This window comes from Plectropomus leopardus, chromosome 5 (assembly GCF_008729295.1).
Source record: "Plectropomus leopardus isolate mb chromosome 5, YSFRI_Pleo_2.0, whole genome shotgun sequence".
In the NCBI taxonomy this organism is placed as follows: domain Eukaryota; kingdom Metazoa; phylum Chordata; class Actinopteri; order Perciformes; family Serranidae; genus Plectropomus; species Plectropomus leopardus.
The window spans coordinates 29,547,799-29,565,504 of NC_056467.1; the positions used below are offsets into that span (position 1 = coordinate 29,547,799).

The 17,706-nt window shown below is 40.0% G+C and overlaps 1 protein-coding gene across 1 annotated transcript in view; it reads right to left on the reverse strand.

Annotated features, from left to right (window-relative positions):
* Nucleotides 1-17,706, reverse strand: part of LOC121943248 (tyrosine-protein kinase receptor UFO) — a 39,537-nt gene that overhangs the window by 20,778 nt on the left and 1,053 nt on the right. Inside the window, 6 exon segments of the mRNA XM_042486730.1 lie at nucleotides 1,970-2,165; nucleotides 4,957-5,072; nucleotides 5,900-5,980; nucleotides 10,943-11,125; nucleotides 11,229-11,329; nucleotides 11,632-11,842. Of these exon segments, the coding sequence (XP_042342664.1) occupies nucleotides 1,970-2,165; nucleotides 4,957-5,072; nucleotides 5,900-5,980; nucleotides 10,943-11,125; nucleotides 11,229-11,329; nucleotides 11,632-11,842 (888 nt within the window).

Sequence of the window (17,706 nt, forward strand, 5' to 3'; positions counted from 1 at the left end):
CCTCTCCGCGTCTCCACCTACTCTGTCCCCTCCATACCAGTCCACCCTGAGAGTTTACATTTGAATGTTCGTAGAGGCACTCGTGTCTGGTATTCTTCATGAACGCAGACTAAGTTAAAGGGGCACGGGAAGGAATATTATGACTAACAGTGCACTGTAATCTGATTCTCTGACTCCTTATACATACAGTATGTTTCCCATCAGTCTTGACTCACTTGGCGTCAAGCTGAAAAGCAGCCGAGAAAATTAAACCTGCAGTAAATATATAAATATATATTTTGAGGCAGAGAAACACATTTAAAGCACCATTAAGTGTCCACGATAATTAAGAGTATCCCTCTAGGCTTTTCACTGTCTTTCATTAAGCTGTCAAACTCATGAATGGGACTAATGCACTGCAGGAGCCAATGCAAGTGACATTTTGGAGCCTACTTGTGCCTACCAGGAGCCTCTTATATCCTCTTATATCCTAAACTGTGTGACATTAATGCAAGAGGCATTCAGTTAAAAATATTTTTTGAAAAAATAGATTTTATCAATTTTTTGAGATTTTACAATGCAGCATTGAAAAAAGTGATTCATAATGTCCTGATTTCTATGTCTTAGCATTTTTAATACTTTTGAAAGATCGATTGCAGATATTTAAATGCCAATTATGGCCTTAGTTTTAGATGAATCAATTTAATGCCTTTTCAGACTTTTTAAGGATCCGTAGTAACCCTGATAAATTTGTCAATTTAAAAAGATAACTTTGCAAGTGAAGAAAGTTGCAGCTTGTAGTAAAACTGTTGAAGTATGACACTGAAAACACATCATTACAATGACTACTTAAGGCGTGTAGATGATGTCATGGCTTTCTCTTGCTGAAGCTATGATGTCTGTGTGTTTTTAACCCGATGAGCGACGGGTCTCACTTATTCTATTGCTTCCCGGCCTACAAAAAGGACAGGAGTTGCTGGATAAAACTCTTTGGGTAAGACAGTGTAACATTTGTGTACAGAATAAATAAATTACCTTAAAGCTAGTAAGCTGGTGTAGTTCACTGAGCGGTTTCAAACAAAACTAAATGGTGCTATGACTAACCTACAACAAAATGCGACTTTTTTTTACCTAAAAAATTATCTTATATATTGATTATCATATATATCGATTAGGTCCTATGTGGACTCTGAAAGGGGAGAAGCTACGCCCCTCTATAGTTCCTTTAAATTAAAGGAAAGATATGAAACTATCAGAGTCATACGAGATCATTAGAGCAAAGCTGCAGTCCAACAAAAAAATGCCAAACACTCATAGCCATCAACCATCGCCCGAACAAAAAAAGAATTACTATCAGATATAGTCTGGGGGCCTATGTTAGACTTCTGTATAATCCTGGAACAATATAAAATAGGAAAGCAATTTCAATATGTAATGATCAGGCCTGTGCATTGAATAGACGTGTCTTAGCTCCACAAAAAAAGCACTAACACAGCTTTGAACTGAAACTGTTCAAATGCTGTATCATAATGCATGCACCTGAAAGAGTTGTCTCTGAAGACTTGAGACTTGACCAGGACTCTCTCCTAGGTAAATCCCTCTTTGTAAATCCTGGTATTTTTAGCAGTAAAATAAAGTTTAATTCAAATGGTACATCTTGGATATTATTTTGGGGTAAATGTGGAATATAAACATATTCATAGATCATCAAAATGATCCTTAGTAATACCCACAACCTTCATAAAAGCAGCAGAATGGTGCCTGTTAGCTGCAAAGAGGCATCTGTCTTGTACTGGTTTCATTCCACAGCAGGAGTGGGAGGAGACCAGGACTCAATCAGTAGCCAGATAACACAGCCGTGACCTCAACTCACTTCAGAGGAGGTGACCCTACACACACACACACACACACACAGACACACAGACACACAGACACACACACACACACAGGGTGAAAACAAACATCTCCTCTCCTCTCTTGGAGGCCTCACCTCCTTCTTTGGTGCGTAGCTCCACCCAGTGCGACCAGTCCGAAGGGCCCTGGCTGCTATGACAGGCCACCCGGACAGCATACAGGCTGTGGGGCTCCAGGTCCCCGATGAGGTATGTGGCTGGTGGGATGTTCACATTCTGGTTGTGGATCAAATGATCTGGGCCGGCACTGAAGGAGTCTCCTGAATGTTTGGCCTGAAACATTCAGATAACAAAGTTAAGTTAGTTTTATTATCTTCATTTACCGCTTTAACACAATAATATTAAAAAAATACTGCTAAGGAAATAGACAGCCTCTGCCTGCATTTCCACTGTATTTTGAATTTTTTTTGGCCAGATTTGGAGAGTAATATGTTTTATTGCTTTAAGGCACAAACAGGGAGAGGATGCTGTTCTTTCAGTGCTAACAGATTTAAAGCCAACGTTTTTAGCAATGGCATTTAGTAGCAGAACTGAAGATCTGACAGAGTAATTGTTTCTAATTACGAATTAAATTACGAATACAAAAAAACTTTAACAATAGCAGAGTGATTACATGTAGAAACCTATTTTTTGTGACAGAAAACAACTGGATTCAAATGGAAAGTTTCAATAATTTCAATATCACTTCCAAGTAATTGTCATTAATGATCAAAATCTCAGTTATTGATCAAACAGTTATGACCAAACACAGATAAATCAATAAATAAATCAGCTTTTAAATGATTAAAAGTTATTGTGTGGAGACACATCAATACAAAATTAATTAAAAAAAATAATTTAAAAAAAAATTTTCTAGGACTGTTTTTCCCTTCATGCACTCTAACTGGTAACTTTGTGTGCTTGTGGAAGAAAAGACATGAAGTTGGGGTGTGTGCATAATGACAGTGGGGGATGGTCATTACAGTAAGTGTTTACTGCCAAAAATGGTGTAAAATCTGCCTCATTGCTGTTTTGAACATGACCTAGGCTCAGTAAGGTGCCCTGAAAGCAGAACTCATCAACTAAAAAATCACAACCTGCTGTCTCTGCAAACTCTCTGTGGTAAACATGTTTAAAGAGGAACACAAGGCTGCAAAAATCTTCCATTGCAGCATTCTTAAAAAACCACATTAAAGTAGCCAGGCTGGACCATTATTCTGGTGCATTTGCTCATTATCAGATGGCTCCTGCAGGCTGCTGGCTGCACTTCACAGGGCTGCTTTATAGTTAAATGAAAACACATAATAATAGACCAAATCTGCAGCTACAAAAACAGATTTGGCTTGTGTACGTGAGAATGACACTCGATACGTTTACATGATGTTAGAAAAAGTCAAGTTATTCTGTTAGTCCAACTAAAACTGGACTGCACGTGCAAGTCGAATTTCTTGATGTCGGTCTAACACACCTAGATAATATGGTAGGGGGTGATCGACTCTTTTATGTATACACCTCAACTGGACCCAAACTGGCCTAAGCATTCTTAGTCCCAGCAATGGACTTTGACCTGATAGTCCAACAACATAAATCAGGGCCCCAGGAAGTGCATCATGATTTGAGTAGCCAAACAGCTGTACTGCAATTTCGATGCTGTGTCAGGGTCAAAGTCAACTCTCATCTTATTGCCATTCTGTAAACGTTGACACAAGAAAAGAATGAAACATATGAATCAGGTCCAGCAGCGTACGATAAAGTGACAGTATTACAAAAGGCTTAAATATCTAAGACTAAACAACTTATTAAAAACTCCCTCTAGATATCTCAGTGAATCCATGACATAAGTTTGTAGAAGAAAGTTGAGAAAAAAAAGAGAAAAAAAAAAAAGACAAAACAAGACGAAGGTACAAACTAAATTGTTAGAGTGTGTACGAAATGTACAGTGCCAAAAAGTTACCTATGTTGTCACTGTTCGGCATGCAACATGTTTGTTGGTTGCTAACTTGTTTGGTGTAGGAATGGGAGAGTCAGACATACTTTCATCAATAGCTTGATTCTCCACTGGTCCATGTACAGTATACTGGGAGGAGAAGAGTAGTCCAATTAAACGGCCTTATCAAGCAATAACTTTAGCTCAGCTTAACAGTGCATGTAAACCACTGACTTTAAAAACAATATTCAGAGGTCACATAAGAAGCTGGGTGGGAGTTTTTTCCTCCTGGCGTGAGTGAGGTGGTGTGATCTCAAGGAATATTAAGTTGTATGAATGAGGACTGTATGTGTGTGTGAGAGAGGCATTTCTCACTCGATGAATCACCGTCCAGCCTGTAAACAAGTGCGATTAATCTAATTGTACAGCTCAGCTCTGAGTCACTTCAGCCTGCATTCCCCTTGTATCACTCAGACCCACAATACCTGCTGTCACTGCCTTTTCTGTCCTCTTTAACTGCTTTTCTGTCTTTTTCTAACGCTTCCTTTGTGCAGCACAGTAACATCATTCTGCTCTCTACTCTGTCCCCTTTTTCATGTTTCCCTACGGCACACAATGAACCGTTAAATTCAGATTTTTGCCCCACTCTGCCAAAGCTGGCCCCTGGCCTTGTTCCCCTGTGAGGGTGAGGGGGTGAGGGAGGAGGGGAGGGGGCGAAAACAGCGAGAGGTATGAGGGGCAGCTTTATTAGAACCAGACGTTTAGGGGTGGTGCTGCGCTGCTCCCTTCTCCAGGAGAAAATGTTCCTCCTCTCAGATTTGAGCTGTAATGGCCGCAGAGCTGCGCAGTGGCCGAGATACGCTGACAGAGAGAGAGAGAGGGAGTGGTGCTACATGCGATTAGTCCAGGAGGCAAGTTTCCCAGAGTGAAACCTGATCCACGGGTACATGAATAAAGCAGGGAGGGGTAGAGGATGAGTTAAGAAAAGAACAGAAAAGCAAGCTTTCTTTTCTTTAAAATTAGGCTTGTAAAAGGTAAATCTCTGCTGCAGAGTCCTGCAAACAGAGGGAGAGCGATGTGTTTGTTTAACATGCAGGTCAAACAGGCAGCAGTGACTAGTCCTCTCAGCTAGCCGTGGTATTCTCATCTCACATTTACCTGAACAGAGCAACGGATGATCGGGTAGTCGCCTCCAAAACCAGGCTGCCACGATAAACGGAGGCTGGTTGATGTGATTTCCACAGTGCTCACATTCTTAGGCTGCGATGGGAGAACTGCAGAAAGATCGAGAATACAGGGTTCATACACATTTTTAACAATGCATTTTCCATGACTCACCATGCATTCTCTCCCATGCATTCTCTGAAACAACCATTGATACTCCGACTATATATTATTACAAAATTATCAATTCATAACAGGTTCAGAACTGAATATTTAAATATAACATAAGGGCTGTTCGTTATTTATGAGAGGGGAGGGTGTGGTGAAAAAGGGGGAGGCATGTCAAATCATTTTTAAAGCAATGGGGAGGGACTTGTGTTTTTTTGCTCAGAGGAGGCAAATCCAACTTTAAATGGCTGTATTTTCTGTTTATTTGACTGCCAATTTTTATAGAATTTTTTTTTTCTTTAAAAATGTTGCCGTTTTTTTCTTTTCTTTAAAGAATTTTGGCAACTTTCAAAGAAAAGATTTGGGCAATTTATTTATTGGGTGATTTTTTTCTTTACAATTTTGGTGATTTTTAAAAATCACCAAGAAATGGCACAGTTTTTTCATTGCCAGGAACTGTAAAAACATGATTATTGTTGGATTTCCAAGTTTCCACTGCTCCTTGAACACATCATTTCTTATTATACAGACTTGTGAAACTAAATTCCAAGACTCCTTAAAATTGTAAGAGCATATTTAGTTTTCCAAATCTTTTTTCAGGCCTTAAAATCGCTATGTGCAAATTCTGTGACTTTTCAAGGTTTTTCATGACCGTTCAAACCTTGAAAATACATAAAGATATAACAACAAGAAATCATGCAATTGACAATTTTTAACAGGAAGTAGACAGTAAATAGATATGCTTGTGCTTCCATGGTGTGACACCTACCCGTGATGGTCCCAGATCCTGACGTGGCCACTCCTTTGCGGTTATGAGCCTCACAAGAAAAAGTGCTGGTTCTGTTCAAACCTGGATGCAAAAATGAAACATGCACATGTGAAGCAGGAACAATCAAATGCTTTAAAAAACAAAAACCTTGCTCAGCATGCTGAGAGGTGCAAAATGTTGATAAGAGAAAAGCTGTGAAAGTTCAAACTGAAGTGAGAATAGTGCGAGGGTAATAGTTTCCATAAGGTAACGTGAGCTCTGTGTCAACAGTATTTTGATTAGTTTCGGGGTTTAGTGTGTGCTTGTTGATGTTAAAGAGCATTTTTCAGAGATTAGTCTGAGCAATAAACACATCGGCTCTGGCTTTTCATCAAAATCAGACTAGTTGTTGTGTTTTAAAGGTAAAATTAAGTTCTTTGGCAAGCCCTTCATCCAACACTCTCTCATCTTATTAAAACTGGTTCTAGTGTTTTTAACTCATCATGCTCAATTTTAAAACTTTAACTTCTGACACAGCACCCCTTTCAGCCTAATATGTATCACACAATTGGCTGTAAGCATGCATTATACAAAAGGAAACTTTTGAAAAATTTGATTTTTTTTTCTCAGATATTTGTCAGACATATATTAATGCAACACCTTGATCCATACATCTTTCCCCTTTGAGATCTTTGAAAATCCAGCTTTACTGCCTGATGTGGAATCTTATTGAAAATATTCAAAAGATGTTTGCACTGATTTGGTGATCTGAATGTCAATAGATGCCTGGCTACAATCTTGACTACATTTGGTTGAAGTAAAAGTTGTGTAAGCTTCTTGGTTACAGAGATTTACTGTTAATAACTACTGTTTCAACAGAATTTCACATTTTTTGTACTGCTGACAACCAACCACATTTGGGCCTAGTAGTCCTTTGATCTTCAAATCCCTTGTAGGTTTAAGACTGCGGCTGTCCTTATGCACTGTTCATACATAAACCTACAAAAGTAATGCACCATAATTCATACACATCCCACTTAATCATGAAGGCTGCAATCCCATGACCAACACGCTGATGGGGGTAAGAAGGTAGTAGCATAAAGAGTTAAAGTTTTAACTCTACATTAAGTATTTAACGACACCCAGTCATGACTCTTTTCCTAAACCTAACCTAACTTACAGGTAGTGGTTGACTGGTATTGGTTTTTCAGGGCCGATACCGATCCCAATTATTAGTACTTAATGAGACAGATAACCAATATTTGGAACCGATATGCATTTATAATAAAAACTTTAACACAAAACTTTGTTTAAATACCTTTAGCAAATATTTAATCAAAACTGAAATGATCAATATTATATATTTAGCAAGTTCCCTGCAACTTTTTATATGAAGTCAAGTGAAAATTTAAAGTAAAAAATAAATGAATAAAAATAGCTTCCTGAGTTCCTCCAATGCTGACACTGTCTTTGCATGTATTGCAGACTGCCTTCGCTGTTGTTGTTTTAGTGTAATAGGCACACTTTTTCATTAATTAATTTTATCAGCAATCATTAGAATAAAACGCTGATACAGATAATCAACAAAATGTCAAATATAAATTATAGGTGCTCTAATTCCTTAGATATCAGAAAAACCCATTGTATGAGGATATGTTGCAGTTTCATACCAGTTTAACACAGAGACTAAAATTAATGTAAAATAAAACTTCAATGTCCCAGAGGGGCAATTTGAAATACAAACAGCAGTCACAATACAACAAAACAGACAACAAAATGCATAAAAACACTGCACCCAGAATCACTGTCAGAGACAAAGTATGGAGTATGCATGCGTTACTTAACTTTATATCAGAAACCCCTGACTCTGTCTCAAACCTAATAATCTCTAACCTACAAAGGCTATGACTGCATGATTGTGGTTCTTGCTGCCTTCTGTGTGATATTTTTTGCAGCGTAGTTGTGAGAAAAAAGAGAGCATCCGTGTGGAGGCCCAGGTGTGAAAGGCTGAGCTGCTGCCTTCAAAAGGCCGGGGCTCCTATGAAGGGGGCAAACACTGTATGACACACACTGACATTCAGAAGAGAATGACTCCTCTCACAAAGTGAGTCACAGCGTGCTCACTCACACTCCAATCATCCCACAACACAGGCTTACACACAAATAGTAAAACATGTGACATTCAAGTTTTACCACTGTTATCTAACACCCTGTTCGTGTCAATCAGACACAAACGCACACAGAATCACGCAGTGTGTTGCTCTGCGCTGACGGCACCATGCCTCCATTGTGCTGTGGGCCGGAAAAAGAACAGGGGGTACGATCCTCGCCGGGTGAAGCGAGGGATTGTGAGAGAGGAAAAAGGAGGCAGGGAGGGGTGAGGGATGACCACTGGCTGTGTGGGAGAATGAACTGCTCATCAGGCCATCTTGAAATTGCACCACTAGCCCTTCTGTCTCTTTCCTTCCCCATCAGCAAACCGCAACACTACATCGCCTGACCAGCTGAAAATGTCCTAATCGGTCACCAGGAAGAACTCCTGAGCTCATGAGCGTCACAACAGTGTTGACCAACAGTGTTAATATCTGCTCTATAATCCTGCTGCTTCCTTTAGTTCACTGACATGTGCAGTCAGAAGGCATTAGCAATGTGACATACTGTGCTTTTCATAGATTTGTTTATGTCCTTTAGCATACTGGATTTAACCCTTAAATGGTTTCTGTATCCTGGGAGATGCAGTCATTTGACAGGCTGTGGGGGCGGAGGGGCATTTAGTGGATTCACTTTATATCATGACAAACACTGGAGGGGGGAGATGGGTTAAATACTCAGGTCATGTGACTTCACATTTAAAAATATACTCATCAATTGTATCTAAAATCAAAAATGTAATCCTACATAACAAAGTCGAAGGCGATGAGGTACATGTTTTTGTTTTTTATTTATGTTATTTGAGGGTAAATATTGTTTTTAAAAATGTTCTTTAAGGATGATTTTATATGTTCTTGTTGAAAAATAATGATTTACATAACTAAAACTTTGATAATCAGGCATTCAATGTCCAGATATGGGTATAAAATCAGCAATAATCACTCACATGCATTGAAGAGAAAAAGGGATGCAGACAGACAAACAGACTGATGGAGTTTTCTTCATTTAATAGTGTGATGTCGATCTAGAGTGACGTGAAGGTCTCACTGAATTCCGATGTTGTTCAGACTGAGGTCTCATTTTATCATCAGATCTGTATCTGATTTAGAACCACATATCAAAGTGACCCAAATCTGATTTTAAAAGATCAGATTCTATGTGACGTGTGCTGTTCACCCTGTTATTAAACAATCACATCTGGGTAACACGAGGAAAAATTAGATTCGGGGCACTTAGGCCGGCACTGTGAACACAGTGTATGTGAATCACCAGGCAGGATACAAAGTCTGCCGATGTCTTTTGATTGTGGACTCCAGACAGGACTTAAAATCGAATATTATGCACTATATTAGGACTTAAGTTTCGTTGACTTGTTTCAATTGCTTTCTACTCTAAAACTGGTGGGCTAGGCTTTGTTTCTGATCTAATTTATCAATTGTGAATGGAAACTCCCTCTAACATGAGGATGTGTTGACCTTGTTTTCTTAACGGTAAGTATGCGCCTCGTGCCATTTCTCTTTATGGGCCTATTGTGAGATTATTTGTGTTTGGACCTGTGGTCTGCCAGAGCAGCTGCCCATTCCACAGATGTGAGTGTAGGTTACCGTCAAACGGACTCTGGTCAGCACCAGCCAGCTTGCTCCAATGAGTCAGTCCAGATCCTTAAACCGCCCGCTGCACCCTCCCTCCCTGCGTCTGACTCAGCCCGCTCTTCCTGTCCTCCTACTACTGGACTTAACACAGGCCAGCTATCTGGCAGGCAGCTGTGTTTTGCATTCAAGCAGCAACAGAGCCGTCTCCCTCTCTCTCCTTCGCTCTTTTATCTCCCTCCGTCCTCTGCCCATCTACTTATCTTCCCCCAATCGGCCCTCTTGTGCCTGCTGCTCTGTCTTTACCCATTAACCACACAACCACGAGGCACGTCCTCAATGGATCCACTGGCACCGTGCCAGCAAGCCGGCTCTCTCTGGGGAGGCTGATTATTTGCCGGTTTTGTTCAAGCTGAGGAAAGGGGATTTGAAGCCTTTGAAACTAAAGAAGATTGTTGCTGTGTAGCTTTCGAAGCAGTACATTATAATCAGTCTAAACAGATTAAATTAAAACCAGTGATTCTGAAATTGTCATGTTTCCAGTCATTGAAAAACTTTGCTGCTTGAGGCCAGTTAGTTCTTACTTGACTTATGTAGCATTGAAATGAGTTGATTAATCAATAATTTAGATAACTGATTAACGGTAATTGTAACGGTAATTGTACATTTTATTGCACATTTTACAGCATAAGCATCGCTGAACGCTGGGCTGTATCAGAGCCAACATGGCTGTATTATGAGACAATGGGCCCTGGCACAGATAAGCAAAAGGTCCCACCACTTCTCCTACATAAAAACAAGACACATAGACGTTGTGGTGATTTACCCTTTTTATTTGATGTTTTGTGTGTTTTTGTAGTCACTGTGTATCTTTGGGTGTCTCTTGTGTCTCTTTAATGTTTTTTTGCCTTTTTTGTAATTTTGTGTTTCTTTGGGGTAATTGTGGATCTTTTTGGTCATTTTATGTCTCTTTTAGGTAATTTTGTGTCTTTTTGGTTATTTTTTATTTCCCTTTTAGGTAATTTTGTGTCTTTTTGGTCATTTAATGTCTGTAGTTGTTCTGCAACTTTTTGTCATCATTTTGTGTCTCTTTGCTGTTCCTTTTCATCTCTTTTGAGTCTCCTCCTGGTTGATATGCTTTAATTTAAGAGACATTTTGTAAGTGAAAGCCAGGGAGGTCTGTGCAGCGCAGGCCTGTTCAGAAATGTATCAGTGAGTGCAGAATGAGAGAGCCCTTGAGGAGCTGATTGAGGCTTCATGTTTTAATGAGTCTGACTAAGCCGTGAACATGTGGCCTTGACTAATAGAGAGTGAAAGCTGATACCTGTGAGGTTGAGTGTAGAGGGCGACAGGGCCACCGGGTCTGTCAGGGAGTTGAGAGGAGCTCCGTCCTGCAGCCAGATGACCCTGACTGGCTCTGGAGGTCCGTGGGCCACACACCTCAGGCTCAGGGATATGTTGGCCACAACAGACATGTGCTGCGGCTCCACAGAGAAATGAGGAAGGCCTGAGGAAGAATGAGCTGAGTCAGGGTCTTAACTCTTTTAATGAGGCAGATAAAACTGCAACACTCAGAGGAAAAGTGCTTGGTTATTGTGAGATGAACTCACCCTCCAGCTGAATGCTCCCCTCCTCAGACATCATCTGGTGGCTTTCTGACAGAACAGCACATCGATAGGAGCCCATGTCGGGAAGCTGGACCTTCTCAATACTGGATGAAGATGCAGAAAGATGCACAAACCCTAACTTTCCATGCACATTTTGCCAATCATACTGAGATTAAATACATTAACATACAGAGGCACATGGACTTTTGCTTGAGTTGTTTCTTTCAGTCTTAATTTCAAAGTGCTCCACAGTACCTGGGAGTCAACACGGTGACGTACTCCAGCAACAGTACTGGTTATGCTGGGTGTAGGAATTAGGTGGAAGAACAGGAAATAAACACAATAACAGCTCCTGCATGACTGGCATTTTTAGGTCAGGTGTGTAGCAGAGGAAACTGTTGCCTACCTGAGCGTGCTCATAATCGTCCAACTGTTGCTGCCAGTGTGGACTTGGAACTGGTTGGTGTCTGCATACTGAAGTGGCACACCGTCTCTCAGCCAGAGCACATCAGGGGGGTCTTCCTCCTCGCCCCCTGTGCCCTTCAGGGTGCATTGCATCGTAACAGGTTTGCCCAGTGAAGAGATGATGGTATTGGGACTCCGTTCAAACTCCAAATCTTTGATCCAGAGAGGGCAGAGGCAAGATAAGGGGTTAGTTGATGGTTGTTAAAATAAACCTTACATACAATAACAGTGCACATTTACAATGCAGTGAAAGTGTCATATATCTTTTGGCTTTATAGTAAGTGGTTTAAGCTGCTCAAGCTTTTTATTAAAAAGTAAAAATTTTGAGAAAAAATTAACATCAACATGACTTCTGTTAAGTTTCAACGGATCCCTGAAATACCATGCAATGTATCTGTGGTTTGCATGAAATGTAAAATGCCAACATTTCTCCTGGCAATTGAGTTGTAAACTATTTTGATGGATTACCAACCTATGATCAATGTCCTAATTAATTACATTTATCTATTTATCATGTCAGAAAACAGTGAAAACGCTCATCTCAAGTTCCCACAGCTCAAGGTGGCATCTTTAGTTTATTTTGTCCAAAAACAAAAGACCTTCAGTTTATAATGACAAAAACACAGAAAAGCAGCAAATCTTAACATTGGAGAAAATGGAATAGTGCTGAGCCATAAGAAAAAAAAATCAAATATCACAACATTTTTGACCAAATACGACAATATCAATATTGCAACTAAAAATTACATCTATTTATAATAACACAGTCTTTAAAACCAGGAGAAGACATAACTTAAAATATTACGATATCCAAAATCTAAGGCGATGTCTGGTCTCATATCAGGTTGTTAATATAATATTGAACGCAGATGCAGCCCTTTGCTGGAACCATGCTAACTTTTTATATAATAAATGGCTTAAACACTTAATTGATTACCAGATTGTTGTTGACTCATCAGTAAATCAACTGATCCTCTCATCAGCACTAAAAGTTTTGATTGTGTGCTCATTCTGATAAATGCTCATTAATGCTGGGCAGGTCTGACTTTGCCATCACTGAGATATGATAACAACAGGTGAGCCCAGAGTTTATCTTCCTCAACACTGCGTCTGGTTATCTTGTGTCCCTCACTAACAGAGAGGCCGACCTGAGGAGGACAAAGGCTCCTTGTTAGAGGAGGCCTGCTCCTGACAGTGTCAGAGCACAGAGAGCTCAACACAAACACTTCACATATTCAGTGTTTGTCTCAGACAGCAGAGACGGGCCTGCAGGTCATCTGCTATCATGTCTGTAAATCTGGTCAACGTCTTAAAGATGAGGATCATCATAAGTAAGTATGAAATGGTTCTGCTTTTCCTTACTTTTAAAGGACATTAAACAGAAATGATTCCTGATAATGCCGAGGGTATGGCGTGCATGCTGTGTCAGGGATGGCCTTCATCTTGCATTACAACGCAAATTTGGCAAGCAGTGGCAATCACAGACTCTGACCATTAGTGAAAAAGCCAATCAAGCCCCCCTGCCCACACAACAATACATTCTAAGTACACCAAACACTGGTCAACAAAATGAATTGCTTTTTTAACCTTTTAAAACCTGAACAAATTAGCTTGATTTCTTTCAAAAACATGAGAAGAAGGCAATGAGTAAAGACAGAAGAAATGACCCCAACATTTGTGAAAAATTAGTGAAAAAAAAAGTACAAGAAAATTTCCCCCAAAAAAGTAAAAAATAAAATTAAAAAACACAAAAAAGAAAAAAGAGAAAAAAAATGATATTAATTTTGTAACATAATTTCAAATATGTAATTGTGACTTTTATAAAAATATTTTTCCTTATCTTTTTTTATTTTTGCCCTAGACATTTCCCCCTGCTTTTTTAAAATAATGCAATTTGTGGAACATTTCTTATAAAGTTGGTCATTGGTAAGAAATGAGATAATAAGTATTATGCGTGCAATCCACTGAAGGAGATTTAAAAAGTTAGTAATTAGCAGCTAACTCAAAGAAGAACAGAGGCAGAAAATGTCCCCAATTGGGAAAAAGATGACTTTTTAACCTCAGAGCAGAGGACGAGATCAGCCGCGTATAACAGGGACAGTAAATTAATGTAATTGACGTGTTACGCCATTGTTATTGTCTGAATGTGTGTGTAGACATGTATGTTATATGTCACACTAGAGGGAGACGTTGTTGTGTTAAATGTCACGCCTCTTTTGCTTCAGTGATGCCGGCACGTTGTCTAAAATCACACACTGAAACGGCATGATGCCATTGTTATTTGGTTCTGTGTGAAAATGCAAAAGCAGCATAAAAAAAGGATTTAGCAGCAGCTCTATAGCTTAATTTTTTGTCTATAAAAGGGTTAGCTATCCCTGTTCCCTTTAATCAGCAGGTAACAAACAAGACATGAAAATTTGGCTTGGTTCTTGAGGAGTTCACGTGGCAATGTGAACAGCGATCAGGGGCTCCACACATTTATGTGGTTTGCATCTCCTGATAATGCGCCTCTGTGGGCAGGACAAGATCTCTGCTGCAGGAGTTTTACTTCTCCAGTCTCAAATAAAAATGTTAAGCATCCATAGAGAGGGCCATGTCTTTATAAAATAGAGAAAAGATAAAATAATACACCAAACGTGGCCTGGTTTCTTGAATTTCAGGGCAAGAATAAATCACACTTGTTTCTCTGAATGATGCCTGTAAAGATTTTCTCAAGCTTGTCAACCCACCCTTCTAGTCTGTTTCATGGCCGACCTTTGACCTCTGACTCCCAGAGGACTCCACTGCAACCCATCTCACGCTAACACACACACAAACACACATAATTCAGCCACAGACATGAAATAGCTCGCTTTGGCAGCACTTATTTACTCACTCTGGATGTGCATGTAATCCACACACACATGCACAACACAGCATTCAGAAAGCTTGTTCTGGGAGTGTGCAATAAATGAAGGGGCCCGCTGAGTCTCTGCCTCGCTGCCTCTGTGTGCATTTTGGCGTTAAAAGTCATTCCTCCCTTTTATTTTTAAGCTTGGCTGAGCGTTTTCAAGAGTCTGCATTGCCCTGACTTTGTTTTCTTCAGTGCCGTGTTGAACAAAAAGCAGCCCTACTTTCTTTCTCAGTCTCCTTGTGTGCTGCATTCATATAATAATAAGCTTGTAAACCTTTTATGAGAATGCAGAGGTGAACGGAGAGAGCAGGCCGTGGTTAACTCTGTGTGTGTATGTGTGTGTGTGTTTGTGTATGTATGTGTATGTGTGTGTGTGTGGCCTGTCTCCAGTGATTCATTTGTGCTCCATCTCCTCCCTTTTGTCCCCCAAATTCCCTCGAGGACCCACACTTTTTTTTGACGATCTCCTCCTTTCCACCCATCTCTACTCCTACTCTCTCTCTGCTCAGATGTTAAATGTCAGTGGACATGCACATACCAAAAATACCCGACACAGTCTGTGCATTTATCCTCCTCTCACTCCCTCCTTTATCTTTCTGGCTTTTTAACACTAAATTCAACCCCTCCATTCACTGCCGCGCCTTTGCCCTTTTCTCATTCAGCCTCCTTTTCATGCCATTCTTCGAATTCATCGCTACACATTTTGCCACCTCCCCTCCCAACTCTTTCCCCTCCACTCTTGCCCCCTTACCCCATCCATCATTTCAATGCTTGAGTCAGAGCGGCTCTGACTCACAGCCCCTCCTCCTCATTCCCCTCGCTCCTGGGCCATGGCCATCCCTACATCCAGGAACTGAGACATCGGAGAAACACTCTCTTTGAGGCCATCATCAGAGCTTATAAATCACAGCATAGTCTAGTAATCTCTGTCCCTCCTGGTCGTACATCTGCGGAGGGCAGAGGCACAGCTCCCAGAGAGACAGCATGACCATAATGGTCAAAACACATGAGCTGACAGGTGGAGGCCCCTGCAGGGATTCCATGTTTTCACCCACTGGTTGTTGTAGCTGATGGGTTTCAAAATGTTAACAGCAATGTTGATTATTAGAACAGATCTGAATGATGTTTGGCAGAGTTTCCACACTTGTGGTCCTAATGTAAAATGACCTGACATGTAGACAAAAGGATTTAAAGAGGATAGTTCTGATTTTTCCATTGACATTGTTTTACATGTAGTAGATGTCAATTCAGTTCAATTTTTTTTATAAAGCCCATTATCACAAAACACAGTTTGCCTCAGAGGGCTTTACAGCATACAACATTCCTCTGTCCTTAGACCCTCACATCACCTAAGGAAAAACTCCCCCAAAAAAACCCTGTCAGTCGGCAGTTTGACTCCACTTTGCAGCAGCAGTCTGGAGTATGACAATGTAGCTTAGCAATGTACTGTGGTGGACTGTGTAGCAATAAAACATTCTTTAACCGGATAAAAATAAATCAACGTCACTTTAAGTGTGCACTATATTTAGAATATTTTTACTGCTTTACCTTAATGTCAGACAGAGATTTCTGAGGTGAACCTGAACGTTGACATTTAAAAGGGGTAATTCATTTTCACCAACATCACACAGTGGACCTTTTTTCACCAAGATCGCGCTATAGAAGTCTCTTCTTCACACCGCCTTTGTATTTTTACACAGAACCAAAAAATAGCAGCATCATTCTGCTACAGTGAGTGATTTTGAACAGCATTCCGGTATTGAAGACGCAAAAAGGCATGACTTTTATGCCTTTTGTCAGCCTCTAGTGTGATATACAACATGAAAATCAGCAGCGCTTTCTTAACAATAACAATCATTTACTGTTGCTGTTATATGGCGGATATCGTCCCCTTCAGATAGTCAGGAGCTCTCAAACCTCATTGTTTTCCCAATTTGCAGACATTTTCAGCTGCTTAAAGATGGGACAACTCTGTAACCCCTTTCCGCGCTTGTGCCTTTTATACAGAGCAGCTGGCAGCATAACAATGTGATGTTCGCACCTTAAACAGGTAGTAAAAGGGGATAATAATACAAACAAATAGAGAACCACAGTAATGAGTCCTAAAATTCGGAAATCCATTAGTATTTACGTACCTCTGGTTCCCTCATCTCAAAGTCTATGGGTTTTTTAATGGGTTTTTGGTTAGAAGCCTGAAATAATGTCTGTAATTAACGCAAGCTGAAGAGACTTTCACATTTTGTTCTACGACATAAAATACGTCAGTAAATAGTCCGCTGTAAACTTTGTAGATTTTACATGTCTTTAAAAAAGGCAGTTGCTAACAAGTGGCTAAATGAGACTACAGAACATCATAACCGAACACAACTTTACAACCATAGTGCTGTTCATTTTAGTGTAGCAGCTTTTTACTTGTGACAATTGCATTTTGGCTTAAACAATCCTGAAAGTGGTGTTCATTTGTTAAGATTATCTTGCTGAACACATGCAAGTATCATAAATGTTTGTTCACCACAGAGCTTTTTTTTTTTTTGCAATAATCTAAAATCCAATGAAAATATCCCATAGGCTTTTTGACAGTGGAACAAGGGGGATGTTAGAATATATGTTGGCCTACAGACAAACGTCATCCTTGGGGCACTCTATCAATGCAGCGATAGACCAGCAGTTCCTGTGCTCAGTGAGCTAAAATTACTGCTTTTCTTGAAGGAGTCTGGTGGCTTTGATGAGAGCATCAATGTGAAACTTACCCATCAGAAGCAGCTGTCTGATGGAAGTAAAGCACTGAAAATACTCTCTTTAAAGCGTACACTTCGATTAATATAGATTATTTTAGATGGGACTTCTTTTATGTGTCTAAAATGTGTTTTGCTGCTGCCCCCATCCACAACAGTACACTACTTAGCTTCAGAGTTGGTATTCCAGCCTGCTTCTCCAAACTGGGGGCGTGCAAGCTGACATTTATTGTAGGTAATACACTGACTGTGGATAGGAACCTTAAACAACCCCCCTTCAAAAAAAAATCTTAACTATCTCTTTAAAGTCTGGTTTCTATGGAACAAAACAGTATACTTCACTCCATGCTGTTCTGCCACAAACTTGTGAAGTGTTATGATTCTCTGT